Raw genomic sequence first — 15,569 nt, 5'->3', positions numbered from 1 at the left:
TAATGTCTGTCATATGTTGCGGTTCAGATCGGAATATCCGTCCCGAGGGGACCCCGCCCATCCGAGGGACGGCTATTCCGATCCGAACCGCAAACATATGTCAGATATTTTTTCTTGTATATTCTGCCATATTATTATATATTTAAAATGGTTTACCTCAATAAGTTATTTGCTCATGGAAATGAGCATTTTCATCCATAACCATTTTCACACAATAGCGTATGAATTTACAACTAAAATAACAACGGCGAAATGACGTCACCCTAAGCACACAGTTCCCTTCTAAAATGACGTCATTTTAACGCGGTTCATTAAAAAAATGCGCTAAATAAAGTTGATGTAAGGCACGCGACTCATCTGGCACCCCAGTCTCCATTGCAAGAATATTATTTTCGTTATCTTATAGTCAATTCTCGAAAAAGTTGCAAAATAGAATGTCTATAATATTAAAAACACATAAATATTGTACGTAAACAATTTGCGAACCTAGTTATGCTGAGACTGATATTGTGTCTGTATTTTTAGTAATTTTGTTTCTTTATTGAAACATCGAATTCAAAGACAATGGGTTACATGTAACAAGGAAAGTCTACAAAAGCATTCTATAAGACGATAACACCAACTGAAAAAAAATCCAAGAATTCCATGTACCCTACGCTGTATAATAATCGGAACATCTCGTCTATTATTCATGATCATATCGGAAATAATACGGATTGAAAGTCGTTCTACCAAGTGACTTTTGATGTATAACAAAGAAAGATGATGTTATGTTTTTAATGCATAACGTGACATTCATTTGAAGTTAAGTCTGTTCAGCACTCGGATCATATATTTCATTATTTTAAGTAGGGGTCACATGCCGCTTTTTATGAAATAACACTAACGTGTCTCATTTAAGGCTCCAGGATAACCGTGGTATGAAGACATCTGCAAATACAAATGTTGAATTCTTTTTAAGCCGGTGCTAGCGGGCGTGGTCGGTAGTTTGCACTTTAAAGTACCGTCCATAAACAGGCCCAATAAAACCTAGCCTGCAAATTTTTCATTTCTGCCGTTTTGGACGTTCTTTAGGGATTTCTATTTTTTTTCCTATTTAACGATACATTTTCTTTCCATCGAATCAACATTTATATCAACCCAGCGAATCTCAAGAAAACGTTTCTAATTGGACCTTTAATGTATAAAACTATATCTAATGAAATATCAAAAAATATAAACAGTAAAATTATGTAATTTCTATTTATGTTATGGTAGATTCCCGAAAGTTTCGTACTATAGAATGTTTCTTTTATTTAACACACATTTTATGTAAATATAATAAAAATGTTCATGCTGCCATTCTTAGGAGTTCAGCAATGGTATCGTATATATGCGGTATTGGCTTTTTATAAATTATACTTACATATTCCTTTCATAGATTGAAGTGTTTTGCTAGTATTCTTTTTCAAAATTCAAAGAATACTTTTTTAATTACAGGTAACAGGTATATAGATTTATTCACTTTAAACATTTTATTTACATGTATTATGACTGAAAATACTCGTCATTTCTGTGAGATTTCTAGTCCGTTGTTGTATATACCATAACGGCTTTTGAAATTTCCGAAACTAAATCTCGTTTTCAGGAAAACTACACAAATAAAAGGACGATAACTTCATCAGATTGAATAAATATGCATTGGTATTGACAAAACATGAGAAGTCAAATAGTCGGTGGCAAGATTTCTGCATTTCTGGTCTGACATATTTTACTAAGTTGTTTTCATTCAAAATGATTGGGATATGCAAAACGTGCAATCTGAAAGTACAACACTACATTTATTAATGTTCTGTTCTTGTTACGAACCAATTCGTGTACACATGTGGGTTGAGTTTATATTAAATTGCGATATAATTGCATACTAAACACTTATTTCAAGCTTTCCATTAAATCAGGTATTGGGCTTACTTGGCCAGTGTTTATTTTAATGATAAAAAGTGTTATTATTTATGAACTCATTTCATAAAATGATAACGTAAAAATAAATGGTATTTCCATGTGTCTCCCGTCTTTATGCACAACATACCAATGTTTAATGTTTGCTTGTATACTTAACATAATCTTATATTATTATGATTGTGTGTTTATTCATTTTATAATGTTGTCTGTTTTATGTTAATTATGCTAGTTGATGTTCTATTGTAAATGTTGTGTACTATGCATGTCGATCTCCGGTGACGGTGGTAATACAGAATCTGTCTATATTCAATTAAAAAAGATATACGATATAAGTAATTATTTAGCTCTACCATTTCTTTTTCTTCCCCTATATGTTTATGATTAGAAAGCGTATATCTTTTGTTGGAGTTCCGTGATTACGGACTGGAGTATAGATATTTATATTTATATGGCTATAAATATTGTATATATTTAATACCAACTTATCATGCCCTATTATAGAACTGTATGACCTAAAATTTGTCTTCAATCAGTCTCTGATTGGTCCGTTACAGTGTTCGTCCTTTGTCTTGACTCGTCCGATACATTTTCTTTTGCTGTGACTGGCCCCGTACATTGTTTTTATCTTACCGCGATTGTTCCAATACATTGTCATTCTCTTGCATTGATTGGCCCCATACTAAAATTCATCTTTATCACGAGTTGCCCGATTGTATCCATTGTTGTGATTGGCCGAATGGAATATTTGATTTCTGGTGTAAAGGGGTACTTCCAGATAATATAATTGTACATGTTTGTTTAATTGTTTGTTACTCCGTGGCTCTCAAAAGATGTGCCTTTCAATCTTCATTTGTTCTACGATGCGAAGAATTTGGCCCTGGGATGAAGATCTTTACGACGATAAACCTCCGTTTTGGCTTTACGGTCATCGATTAAACTGAATCCGCCATAATGGCTCTATGAGCAGCGACGTAACAGAGGCCGATAGCCGGCGCCAAGTATAAATAAACTTAAAAACACAAATCATATTGTTTGCTTTGTGATGGATGAGTTTAAATTCCTGACTGATTTTCAGTTACCTAGAATAGTTTACGTAGATATTTGTTTTATATCATGAAAGCTTAGTAATTGATATAGATCGTAAACACACGTGTGTAACAATAATATAAGTAAAGGAATAAATTAACTAATTGATGATGAATAAATTTATATTAACATATCTTAATTTAAATTATTTTTGTATTTGTTATGTCCTGCAACTGCCACCTTTACATCAATTCATATGAGCGACATCTATATTTCTTGGAAACATAAGAAATAAATGTAATTCTTCTTGAAATCTGGCATTACATCATTGCTTATGAAACCTCACACTGTTATATTATAAACGTCGACAAATTACTAATATAAGAAAAGCTGGCGAATCTGTTATTTGACACTTTAATACCTTCTATAAGGCCGTTAATGGACAAGCCCTGTGCAAATTTGTGAAGTGTAGAAAAAGTTGTTGTCATTTCTCCCCGAATATTAACTACTAATGAAATGTTTGTATTAATATATGCTGTGATAAAGAATACAGAATGAAATGTTGACAATTTTTTTTATATACTGCAGTCTGGGATTTAAAGTACAAACTACTGCTTAAAACAAGCTTAAAGGAACTGACCTAATTTATATCAAGCTTTGAGCTTAATATACAGTTATATAGTTTGATAAAAAATTCTAAAATTGTTAACTGAAAATCAACAACTGGATAAACATGTGGATATCCTGAAAATATCAATTAACTTCTATCACCTTATTTAGGCAGGAGAAAGGAAAGGAGAATGTATTCGTTATAAATTGTTACAATATAAGTTAATGTATCTACAGAAGAACGTCAAATTTGAAATTGTATGTCCATTTATTTCATATCAAATCGGAACAAAACAATGACTTTGAAATGTCTCTGCAAGTTCATAAAGACGCAGAAAAGGAAAATGAATATAGATCAGTCATAGTTAGAAATGTTCCCTGTCCGTGTGTTGTATCACCTGAAATATAGACAATAGTTGATGAAAATGAACTTAATATAATAACTAGCCATAAAATATTAAATCAAATGATATGCCCTTAGTATTAAGATATTTTTCCTTATTCTTTTTTTCTTTATTTCGCTCTATTTTAGTAAGTAACAAAATTACAACTGAATGCCTATTTTCCTTCTTTTTGTTGTTTTTAATGTTAAATATTTCTATGTTATATTGAAAACGTGATATACCGATGTAACTATTTATAACACCTAAATATAAGTCAAACACCTATAGGTCCTTTATAAAAATATACGGTACTTGAATGTTTTGCAATGTATCTCAATACATTGGTGAATTTTGGTGAATTTAACTTCATGAATAATGCTGAAGTAATGAAATGATTCGTTTTGAAATATTTGTTAAAATCCATAGATGCCGCTTATGACCCTTATAAACAGTGATGCTAAATAAAATAAAACTGTGAATATATCACCTAAAGATATCACGAGGATCATACCTTCTGCCAACTCCTAAAAGGTCCGGTAGATTGTAGAGAGAATCTATAGTTCCAGCATTTCGTTTACCATTTGTGTAAAACGTTCGGGAATCGTTCATTATTATCTTTAGAATTCTTGCCGCTAATGCAGCGATTTCCTGCAAAACATAACAAATGCAAGTTGTAGTTACTTTTAAAAGACATTTAGGATAGCTTTTTGTTTTTTCTTTATTTAAAAAGAAATTGCGTTCGCCTCATAATAATGTGTTGTTGTGTGAATATGTAGATACACCTTTATGGAACGCCATAGCTGCCTCATGTTGTTACATTTCTTTTTTTATTTTCCCCTAAAAGCGTCTTATTATGTATAATAGAAGTGTTGGCTTGCCAACATTTTATGAGAACCTGTCTTAACGAAGTCTTATTAGGTCAAATATTCATTTTATCTTGTCAAAACGTAGTGCTGACTTGTCTAAACACTGTCTTATTATTTCAAAACGTCATGTTATCATGTGTAAATCCGGTGTTAACATGCCGAATGGAAACTTAATATGTCTAACATGCACGCCATCTTTTCGAATTAAGATTTCATTATGTCTGAACAAAGACTTGTTTAAATGTGGTGTTGAATTGTCTTGAATTTGTCTTATCATGTGAAACAGTAGTGTTATCTTGTCGGAAGTTGGTGGTGTCATCTTGTCCAAATGTGATCCTGGTATGTTATGACACTGTTGTGTTATCTTATACTGTCGTTTTGTCTTGTCCAAATGTGATATTGACTTGTCTAAACACCGTCACATTTTGTCAGACTGCCATGTCATTGAGTTCAAATTCGGTGTTATCTTGCTTAAAGAATGTCTTTTATGTCAAAATAGCATGCTGTCTTGTCCAATTGTGGTGGTAATTTGTCTATAAATTGTCTTATTATGTGAAACAGTAGTGTTATCTTGTCGGAACTTGGTGTCAACTTGTCAAACTCATGTCTTATTATGTCGGCTAGTAGTGATAACTTGTTCAGCCGTTATATTTACCTGGCTGAGTGCTGTCCTGTTTTGTCAAACTGTTTTGTTGCTTTGTATGAGGTGGTGTTATTCTGTCTTATTGTGTCAAAACATCATGCTGTCTTGTCTGAAACTGTTGTTATCCTGTCTTAAAATATACTTATTATGTGAAATACTAATGTTGACTTGCCAATAAATTTTGTTTGTTTGTGTAAACGATATTTTATTATGTCAAACAGTATTGTTGACTTGTCGAAAAATGGTATTGACATGTCTAAATGCTGCTTTATTTTCTCAGATCGCCATGCTATTTTGTCCAAACATTATGTTAATTTGCCTAAACACCGTCTTATTATGTGAAATAATGGTGGTATCTTTACAAAATTCATGGTTATGAAACTGTTATAACGCTATTTTAATTTGTCAAACTGTCATGCTATTATGTCCACATGCAGATTTAACTTGTCTATCTTCGTCTTATTATGTCAAATAGTCATATCATCTTGTCGAAACGTGGTGATGGCTAGTCTATAAGTACGTTGGCAAATTAACACAGTTGTTTGACACAATAAGACAATGTTTAGGCATTTTAACACCGTTTTTTTTTTTTGAAAAAATAACATGGCAGTTTGATAAAATAAAGCTGTGCTTTTACAAGTCAACACCAAATTTCGACAAGAGAAAACTACTGTTTTAAATGATCAGACAATCTTTTGAAAAAAAACAGCTCCACAATTTGACCAAATAGCGAGACTAGTTGACATAATATGACACATTTCAGACAAGCCAAAAGGACATTTTTGACATGATAACACTACTTTTTGAAATGATTAAACAATTTTAACACAAGTCAACATCACATTTTAAAAAGATAAGACTACTGTTAGGTATAATAAGGCAATGTTTAGACAAGTCGACAAATTACAATAGCATTAACAACGCTTATATTTGACATAATAAGACGCTTTCTGGGCAAGATAAAAAGAAATGTAATAGCATGAGGCAGCTATGGCGTTCCATACACCTTGATTAAAAGGTTTCATTTGACGCACAGACACTGAAAATTGGCCTTCATTACTACTACCAGCGTAACGACAATATCATTTTTTCACCCTTTTAAAGTCGTCAAGACAAAACATTAATGATTCCCAGTAGTATTTAAGTTGTCTTTACTACAGTGATTGATATAAAATTAGTGCAAGAAATTTTGCGACACATTTTTCCCTCACCACAATATTCGATACTCTTATTCCCTTAAACTGAACAGTTTTTCTGACAAAAAAGTTATAGCATACAAATGTAGTTCATGATATTTGACAGGTAAAATACTATCTTATTATCCGTCATGAATGGATGGTATTTTTTTATAAATCTTCACAAATCACATATTTTAAGAAAATGCCCGAAAATGGAAAAAAGGTTATCTATAAAATCGTATGGCTGTATAACATATCGAAGAAAAAAATCATAATAGATAATAGATAATTAGATAGTAACTTACCTGTCAAATGAAAACTTTAAGTTAAATAATTAAATAAAAAATAAATAGATAAATAAAAATACAATTAATCAAGATTTCATTTTCTAAAGAATGGTATGAACGTGTAGGCATCGAAAAAGGCAGAATAAACACGTTATAAATCTGCCCGCTGCAAATCTATGTTTTAAAATCCTAACTCTAAGGCATAACCCTCTTCACTATAACCCTGACCCATAACACTAACCCTTATCCCCAGCCTTAACCCTAGAAGTATGAGTGATTTTGTAGAGAAACATAAATTGGTAAAATTATAAGTAATAGTTATAGTATATGAAACGAGTTAGTTACGAGGGTATATCACTGGATGGGGCGACATCAAGGGGTGTTTCTGCTAAAAAATGGCGAGGCCGTCAGGCCGAGACAATTTTTTTTTTCAGAAACATCCCGAGATGTCGCCCCAGCCAGTGTTATACCCCCGTAACTAACGAGTTTCATATACCATAACTGTTTTATCGCAATGGCATAATGTTTTCTTTTTTGTATAGAAACAAATAAATAAATTAATCGTTAGCTACATTATAGTTATTTATCATAAGGCAGTTTTTCAAGTTGTTTTCGCTGCCGCAAAAAATATATAAAAGACATCCAATATAAGAGGCGGATTGTATACTGTTACCAAGATTGATTTAAGATTAAAGGGCTTTTTTCATTTCATTAATTATCTTTGTTTATATTTTTCATTGTATTTATATAATTATTTATTTGATTTTATTGATTTCATTTTTTTATTATTTTATGTTTTTTTTTTGCTACTGGGAATGGTCGTTACCACTGCCCCATTGGAGCCTCTATGAAAAAACTGTATTGATATATACAAGGTACGAAAAAAACTCGACCGATATATAACAGTCGAGTTTTTTTTCCTATATGAATCAATGAAAAAACTGTACTGTTATATATCAATACAGTTTTGAAATGCTCATTGAAGTGTACTGAGTATAATGGGTTAGAAAGAACAAAGGAAAAGCTCACAGCCATGCGATAATGTTAAAAATACCCGCGAACAGATTCTAAAGTCTAGCCCGGCATTATCGTTATACAAATAATCTACATATAATTTATAAGAGGTTTGTTATTCCTTTTCAGTCAGGAAAAAAGGAAAAAAATAAAAAATACACTAATCTAAAAATCTTGCTAAACTGATCACTTTAAAAAAATCAATCACATTAATAATTTAAATAATTAAACCACGCTTTACAATAATTTTTTGGTGATCGTGTTCACATTTATTCTCACAATACGACAATGGTGTTTGTTCGTATGCTTGACATACATGTAATATAAGCATCCATGTTTTAACAGCATCTAACTTTATACAAAATGAATTGACTGACAGAAATACAATCTGTAAGTCTTTAATTTGCTTTTATTGAATGATGCTGGACTAGCAAAGGTGTTCTATGTCGAATAATTACTGTGATTTGGTACACAGCAATTTCATAAACCCCTAAATGAATCTTGCAGAGGACAAAACAGAAGAGCAAGTTTCAGGATCAATCAACACATCTTATAAGCTAATTCACTAAATGAAATTTCAAATCCCTTGGTTCCTTTGGAGATGTTGACAAATTGCAATGATTAACACATTAATAGCCTGTTTTTATGATGACATTACATCTAAATCATTTCATTTGTTGGCCCACAATGCAGTATTATAGTTGTTTATGGCAACAAAGCAATAAAATGAGTAATAATGCTTAAAAAGCTATAGAAAAATCACTCATTCGACCTATTTCCAGTAATTACAAGTCAGAGATGATTTGATTATAAATATAACATAGTATTCAAAAAATACATCGAAAGAAAAGAAAACAAAAACAAATCGCATTGAAACAGCAATAATCATTTATGTAAAAATGCAGAAATAAATAATATAAGAATATACATTCTAACAACGATAATTTGATTTTTTTAAATTAAAGCCTGGAGATGCAACGATACAGGAGATATTTCTGTATTGCTTAAATTCCAAAATTATAGGGGGAAAAGATTCAATTGGTTAGAAAATTTTATACATGTATATCGAAACAATAATGACATTATGCAAGCCAACTTATCAATATGCTGTGACGCATGCGCAGGCAAAATATTTTATAATTGTAGATTGTCAATTAAGTAACGGTTAGTGTTTAGCATTTGTAAAATCAGATTAAATTGGTCAAGAACGGCGTAGCCGTTCGACCAATTTAATGTAGTAGATGCTTACTAACAAATACTTACCAATTTAGCGTTTGAAATTATTTCTATAAAACTGTCGATTTACTAGACTGATTAAATTTAGTCGAAATACCAAAGAAAATGTGATATGATTCATTTGAAATACTGTAATTCTGTTGGACAAAAATTTATTTCAAACACTTATTACGTATTAAGAAGATTGGATATGATAATTTTCGTTATTTATCATGTATACAGCATCATATAGCTGAAGATGAGACGAGTTTCAGTTTTACACGGTATAGAATTATCATACGGGTTTTTGGCATTAAGTATTAAAATATTGTATAACAGAAAACTGTAGGACTGATAGATAGTTTGAAGTAAGGCTTCTATTCGAAATACGTAAAGCTATCAAACTATAATTGTATTATCACCTTTCTACGTCACGAAATTGCAAATAAAATATGTTTTTGTTGTTGTTTTGTGTGTATGAACTGAACACGTTAATTCTTGTGTGCATTATTATTCCCGAATTACTCCTGTTTTGTTAATATAACTTATACTATTTGTTGTTGTACAGTAGTAAGTCGCACTTCTCTTATTTTAACCAATGGCTGTTTGTACGGAGTAAATACGGAGTAAGTCGCACGTGTCTTATTGTAACCAATGACTGTTTGTAGTTATACGGAAGTAAGTCACACGTGTCTTATTGTAACCAATGGCTGTTTGTAAATGTAAGGTAGTAAGTCGCACGTGTCTTATTGTAACCAATGGCTGGTAGTAAGTCGCACTTGTCTTATTGTAACCAATGGCTGTTTGTAGTTATACTTCAGTAAGTCGCATGTGTCTTATTATAACCATTGGCTGTTTGTAGTTGTATGGTAGTAAGTCGCACGTGTCTTATTATAATCAATGGCTGTTTGTAGTTGTACGGTAGTAAGTTGCACGTGTCTTAAAATAACCAATGGCTGTTTGTAGTTATACGGTAGTAAGTCGCACGTATCTTATTTTAACCAATGGCTGTTTGTAGTTGTATGGTAGTAAGTTGCGCGTGTCTCAGTGTAACCAATGGCTGTTTTTAGTTGTACGGTAGTAAGTCGCACGTGTCTTATTATAACCAATTGCTGTTTGTAGTTGTACGGTAGTAAGTTGCACGTGTCTTAAAATAACCAATGGCTGTTTGTAGTTATACGGTAGTAAGTCGCACGTATCTTATTTTAACCAATGGCTGTTTGTAGTTATACGGAGTAAGTCGCACGTGTCTTATTGTAACTAATGGCTGGTAGTAAGTCGCACGTGTCTTATTGTAACCAAAGGCTGTTTGTAGTAATACGTTTGTAAGTCGCACGTGTCTTATTATAACCAATGGTTGATTGTAGTTATACGGTAGTAAGTCGCACGTATCTTATTTTAACCAATGGTTGTTTGTAGTTATACGAAGTAAGTCGCACGTGTCTTATTGTAACCAATGGCTATTTGTAGTTATACGGTAATAAGTCGCACGTGTCTTATTGTAACCAATGGCTGTTTGTAGTTGTACTGTAGTAAGTGCAACGTGTCTCATTGTAACCATTGGCTGTTTGTAGTTGTATGGTAGTAAGTCGCACGTGTCTCATTGTAACCAATGGCTATTTGTAGCTATACGGTAGTAAGTCGCACGTGTCTTATTGTAACCAATGGGTATTTGTAGCTATACGGTAGTAAGTCGCACGTGTCTTATTGTAACCAATGGCTGTTTGTAGTTGTATGGTAGTAAGTCGCACGTGTCTCATATTAACCAATGGCTGTTTGTAGTTGTACGGTAGTAAGTCGCACGTGTCTTATTATAACCATTGGCTGTTTGTAGTTGTACGGTAGTAAGTCGCACGAGTCTCATTGTAACCAATGGCTGTTTGTAGTTGTACGGTAGTAAGTCGCACGTGTCTCATTGTAACCTATGGTTACGACATTTTTTTTGTCTTGTCCATTATACAGCAAAGGAAATGAGAGACGGTTTACTTGTCAATCATTAAAAGTTTTGATACTGTATATAATTAAGTAAATGTAGCGGAAATTTCTGCAGACCGTATCAAATTACGGATAAATATCTGAAAGCTATTTCTCATTTTAGTTAAAAAAATACCACAATATGTCTAATTATTTGACTTTTATCGCAAAAAAAAATTGAAGCAGAATGCTATTTTTTTATAGAAATAAGATTTAATGAAAAAATTAATAACCGTGACATAATCATTGACATATATGATATAAACAGAGCTCCTCTACTATAACAATGATATATTTAACACATTTATTAATCCCTGTGGTCTAATATAAACAGTTGAATCAATCATGATGATATTGTTTTTAAAGCTAATTTAATCGTACTTTACTACAAAATACGCATAGCAAAACTAGAACCATAATAACCTAAGTTGTACCTGGCATCTCTTGTATGTAAAATACAAAAAATGTGAGTAATATAATGTAATTAATATCATTATAAATACATTAAAATATACACGTCATATCACCATTTGCATAAGACTATTTTCTCCAACTACAATTCCAAAACAAAAAAACATGATATAAATTTTATCTACATTCCTTTTAACCATTTCAATGCTACTGTTGTTTCCTAAAAACGTATGAATCAATTATATCAAATATAAATTAAAATAAAATAAATGTTTAATGACTAGTGTACTCAGCAAATCTGTAAACTATTGTGTCATCCGTCATGAGTGATATTCCAATACTTTATGTAAAACTTGTATATTTGCAACTTAAAATTCATGAAAAAAAGTTAAAAATGGTGTTATATTTGACCACTAAATGAAGAAGTGCATGCTCTTATCGGAGTTACATGTCAAGAGCAATTATGCCCACCTGTCCGGTATTGTGCGCATGTCTTAGCAGTTTGTTATATATCAATCAAGGACTAAAACGTAATATTTATTATAATACTTGTTTCAAATTAAATTCACAAAAATTTAATTAAATGAAGGACACATACATCAAATACAAAACATAAATAATAATCGGGGGATCCAATTAGCTACTGTATAATTGCACAATTGTGACTATATATCAACTAGTGATGCTCAAACAGGTATTTTGTTATAATCCAAAATGCGCGCCAGAATGCACCTGGCCTAGCAGTTTCAGCAACCGTAAAAAATGGGGTGTACACGCCAGACTTCGTTTCATCGAAGTTATGTTGAAATAATGTAAAAATGTTACTGATAAAAATTAGAAGTAGACTACAGACCTGTCTCTCGTCATCTCCTATCGTAGATGGTACCGAGTTTCCCAGACATGTTGATACAATAATCGAGGCAATAAGGCATACAGTGACAATCGTCTGGACCCAAAGTTGCATTTTCTTTGCTCAAACTTACTGAAAAAGATAATTAAAAAAATCGTTTTATAAAGTGACATTTTCTGCATATGGATAGTTGAAGATAATGTATATATCAAGTTAAAACCGTGTACAGTGGCATGGTGTGACGTCGACAATAATGTAGATAGATAAACAGATTCGTTGTAAGTTTTAGCCCTTACCATACAGGGACTGAAAACGTTTTCTACCAGTATAGAGGCAGGTCATCTTCAACACCCGGGCAGCCTGGACAGGCTCTATGTTGGTGTTGGTAGCCCATTCTTTGTATTTTGTTATGCAAAACCCTTAAAACAATAAGCGAACTGTCCTTACTTTAAAGCAAGGTAAATCTATTACAAAGATTCAGTATATTATGAGTATTTCCAATAGACATAAAAGACACATTTTATATATAAATTCAAAAACAAAGGTGCGAGTATAATTTCCTTGCTAAAGTAGCTCATTACAAGTTAAGTGATCGCCTCTACACATACTTGTATTGTAAATGATGCTAATAATGAAGTGGCTAAGCATTGTCTCTAGACGTATGGTGGTAATTAGGTCTATCACCGCACCTTGAAACGTAATCCGAGAACTACGTATTCAAGAAGGAGGCAAACACATGAAGCTTTGTGGCACGTTTTTACACTATTAAATCCTGATTTCAGAAAACTGTTTAAACTTTGAACTTTTAAACTTTGACCAAAGTAAAGAACTTGAGTACATTGCTTTAAATCAATATATTTTTCATGTCACAGCGAGATCACGATAATGTCTCTCAATGATACAAACTCTGGGTTCATTTCGATTATTATTCACTGTCACGTACCGTGACACGGAAAGTGGCGAAAGCATCGGAATTTCACGACGGAAGTATTGCGTTCTTTACGCCGCCACACAAATATATCCAGATAGAATGAATTAAAGAATAACGCAATTATTATTCTACTGATAAGGAAACGGTCGAAAGAGTTACAAATCATGGGAAACTTGAAGATGTTTATTGAGCATATTTAATTAACAGCAGTGTTTAGTGCAAGGTGCCTTCTAAGCCCATACCGTCTGAACTTTGTCCGCTCTTTATAACATTAATAAGTTTTTTTGCCAATTTAGATATACAATTTAACTTACAATATTCTTAATTTTAATTTGCCTTTAAAAATGTTATGAAAATAATAAACCGACAATGGTATGTGGCAAAATCGACAAAAGTGTCATGAGGCAGAATTTAGATATTTTAAAAGATTTGCACGCGGCACGCCTTAAATATGATATGTTTATTCTGTCGTGGACACTTAAGTTTAATGATGTCAGATAAAACAGTTAACTGATTAAAGCTACCCTAAGGCAACTACTACTTACAAAAATTACCTATAATTTATTACTACACGCAGATAATTCTCGTTCTCTTTTAAAACCCTTACCATTTTTTTAATATATAAGAGCAGTAAACATTCAAAGTTTTATCATAGATTGAAAATATCTGTACATTTATTCTAATATAAATATATTTTCTGACTTATTTCAAAGATGTCCCATTTCATTCCTTCCGAAATATAGGGTTGGATACTTCAAAACATCTAAAGATTGCTGCGCTTCTTTACATGAATTGCGATAGATGGATAAGCAGTTAAAAAAAACCCATCTTATCGGTGCATATGAGTTCGGTAAAATTGTCAATGTACACAAAATGAAAGACATTCTAAATTATCTAGATCTATTAAAATACCGAGATTAAACACGTGACACTTTTACGGATATTAAATTTAATTACTTTCCATATTTTCGTTTGTCTCTAAAACAGCAGTTTGTTGTTTATTAAAGTCGTTTTATAACAAAGCAATTTTGGCAGGATTTACTTTTTCCAAGTTCACGTTCATTAAAGTTCATACAGTTACAGATTTTTTGAAATTAAGTTACACAAATTAAACAAAAAGTAATAATATACTTGTGTGTGAAATACCAAAATGTTTACAAAATTAAACTTATAATAGTAATAAAAATAAAAAATAAAAACAATATAGAGAATAAAAGTTACTCACTGATTACATTTTTGTATCTGTCACATGAACAATATCCAAAAATTCTAAGTGAATAAAAATTATTCATGAAAAACAACAACAAGTATCAGAAATGAAAAAAAAGTAAAAAAAGGAAGATAAAAAAGAAACAAAAAAATACCTTCTAACGTGTATAGATCCCTGCTGTCTAGTGTCCTGTTGTTTTCCGATTTTAAAACCAAGCTACAATCTCAAATGTAATTTAATATATATATCTATTCCGTTATAGAATGGGCAGTTCCCAGGGATAAACTAGAACCATTTGTCCACGTCAGTTTTTACTAGCTAAATTATCCAGAGAATGTTAATTTCCCAATACAAAAGGAAATTAAACGAGGAAATTGGAATCTGTGATTTTTAGCTCTTTCAAATCAAATAAGACGTCTCCGATTGATGGAATGTAATAAATTAACAATAAAACTGGACAAACACTGACATGAAGGAAAAATACTGGTTGGAATTTTATTACAAATTAAGCTAACATTCGCGAGTGTCTGCGGGCGTTATGACGCGTCACGGTTAAAAAGCAATACGACAGAGGAATTGTCGCATCGTATGATTTCATTTTAAAGACCGACCAATTGCAGTAAAGCCAAACAATTTGTCTTCCTCAATTTTCAGACCTTCCGATGAGAAATTTTCAGTCACCCAATAACGAAACTTTTTTTTGCAAACGGTTTGATAAGAATTATATAAAGTAGAAACCTTAACTTAACATTTTTAAACTCTTAAAACAATGACAGAATTACAAACTAAATAATGAAAATGAATGCAAATAGGCGTAAAATAAATTGAAAACTCGTCCATGCATTTAAAATCAAGGCTTTACCTACAATAACATTGCGTTAACAGACAAAAAAATAATCAGAAGAAGACTGATATCATTATCGTCACCGTCCTCCTCAATTCTCCCCCTCATCATCATCATCATTAATCATCATCGTCATTTTATCATTGTCGTCATCATTAGTATTTACGTCATTGCTAGCATCAAGCAT

The 15,569-nt window shown here is 31.9% G+C and overlaps 1 protein-coding gene across 1 annotated transcript; it reads right to left on the bottom strand.

The window, feature by feature from the left end:
• Window positions 1–3,843: 3,843 nt before the first annotated feature.
• Window positions 3,844–15,041, bottom strand: LOC132718533 (cerebrin prohormone-like). Its single transcript, XM_060702250.1, has 4 exons — window positions 14,693–15,041; window positions 12,401–12,529; window positions 4,471–4,607; window positions 3,844–3,974 (listed from the first exon to the last, which is right to left on the bottom strand). Exons 2-4 carry the CDS (start codon window positions 12,509–12,511, stop codon window positions 3,971–3,973), a joined length of 252 nt encoding a protein of 83 aa, XP_060558233.1. The 5' UTR covers window positions 12,512–12,529; window positions 14,693–15,041; the 3' UTR covers window positions 3,844–3,970.
• Between the last annotated feature and the right edge of the window lie 528 nt (window positions 15,042–15,569).

Source organism: Ruditapes philippinarum, unplaced genomic scaffold (assembly GCF_026571515.1).
Source record: "Ruditapes philippinarum isolate M1 unplaced genomic scaffold, ASM2657151v2 ctg3313_1_1_1_1, whole genome shotgun sequence".
Lineage (NCBI taxonomy): Eukaryota > Metazoa > Mollusca > Bivalvia > Venerida > Veneridae > Ruditapes > Ruditapes philippinarum.
The sequence above is the reverse complement of the archived record's forward strand: the minus strand, read 5'-3'. Positions and strand labels throughout refer to the sequence as shown.

Bases quoted from the DNA above. Each gene is read 5' to 3' on its own strand.
- LOC132718533 (XM_060702250.1), bottom strand. From the start codon at position 12,511: ATGCAACTTTGGGTCCAGACGATTGTCACTGTATGCCTTATTGCCTCG. The intron at 4,608-12,400 runs GTCTGTAGTCTA...TATGTTTTGCAG, and splicing joins TAGGAGATGACGAGAGACAG to GAAATCGCTGCATTAGCGGC.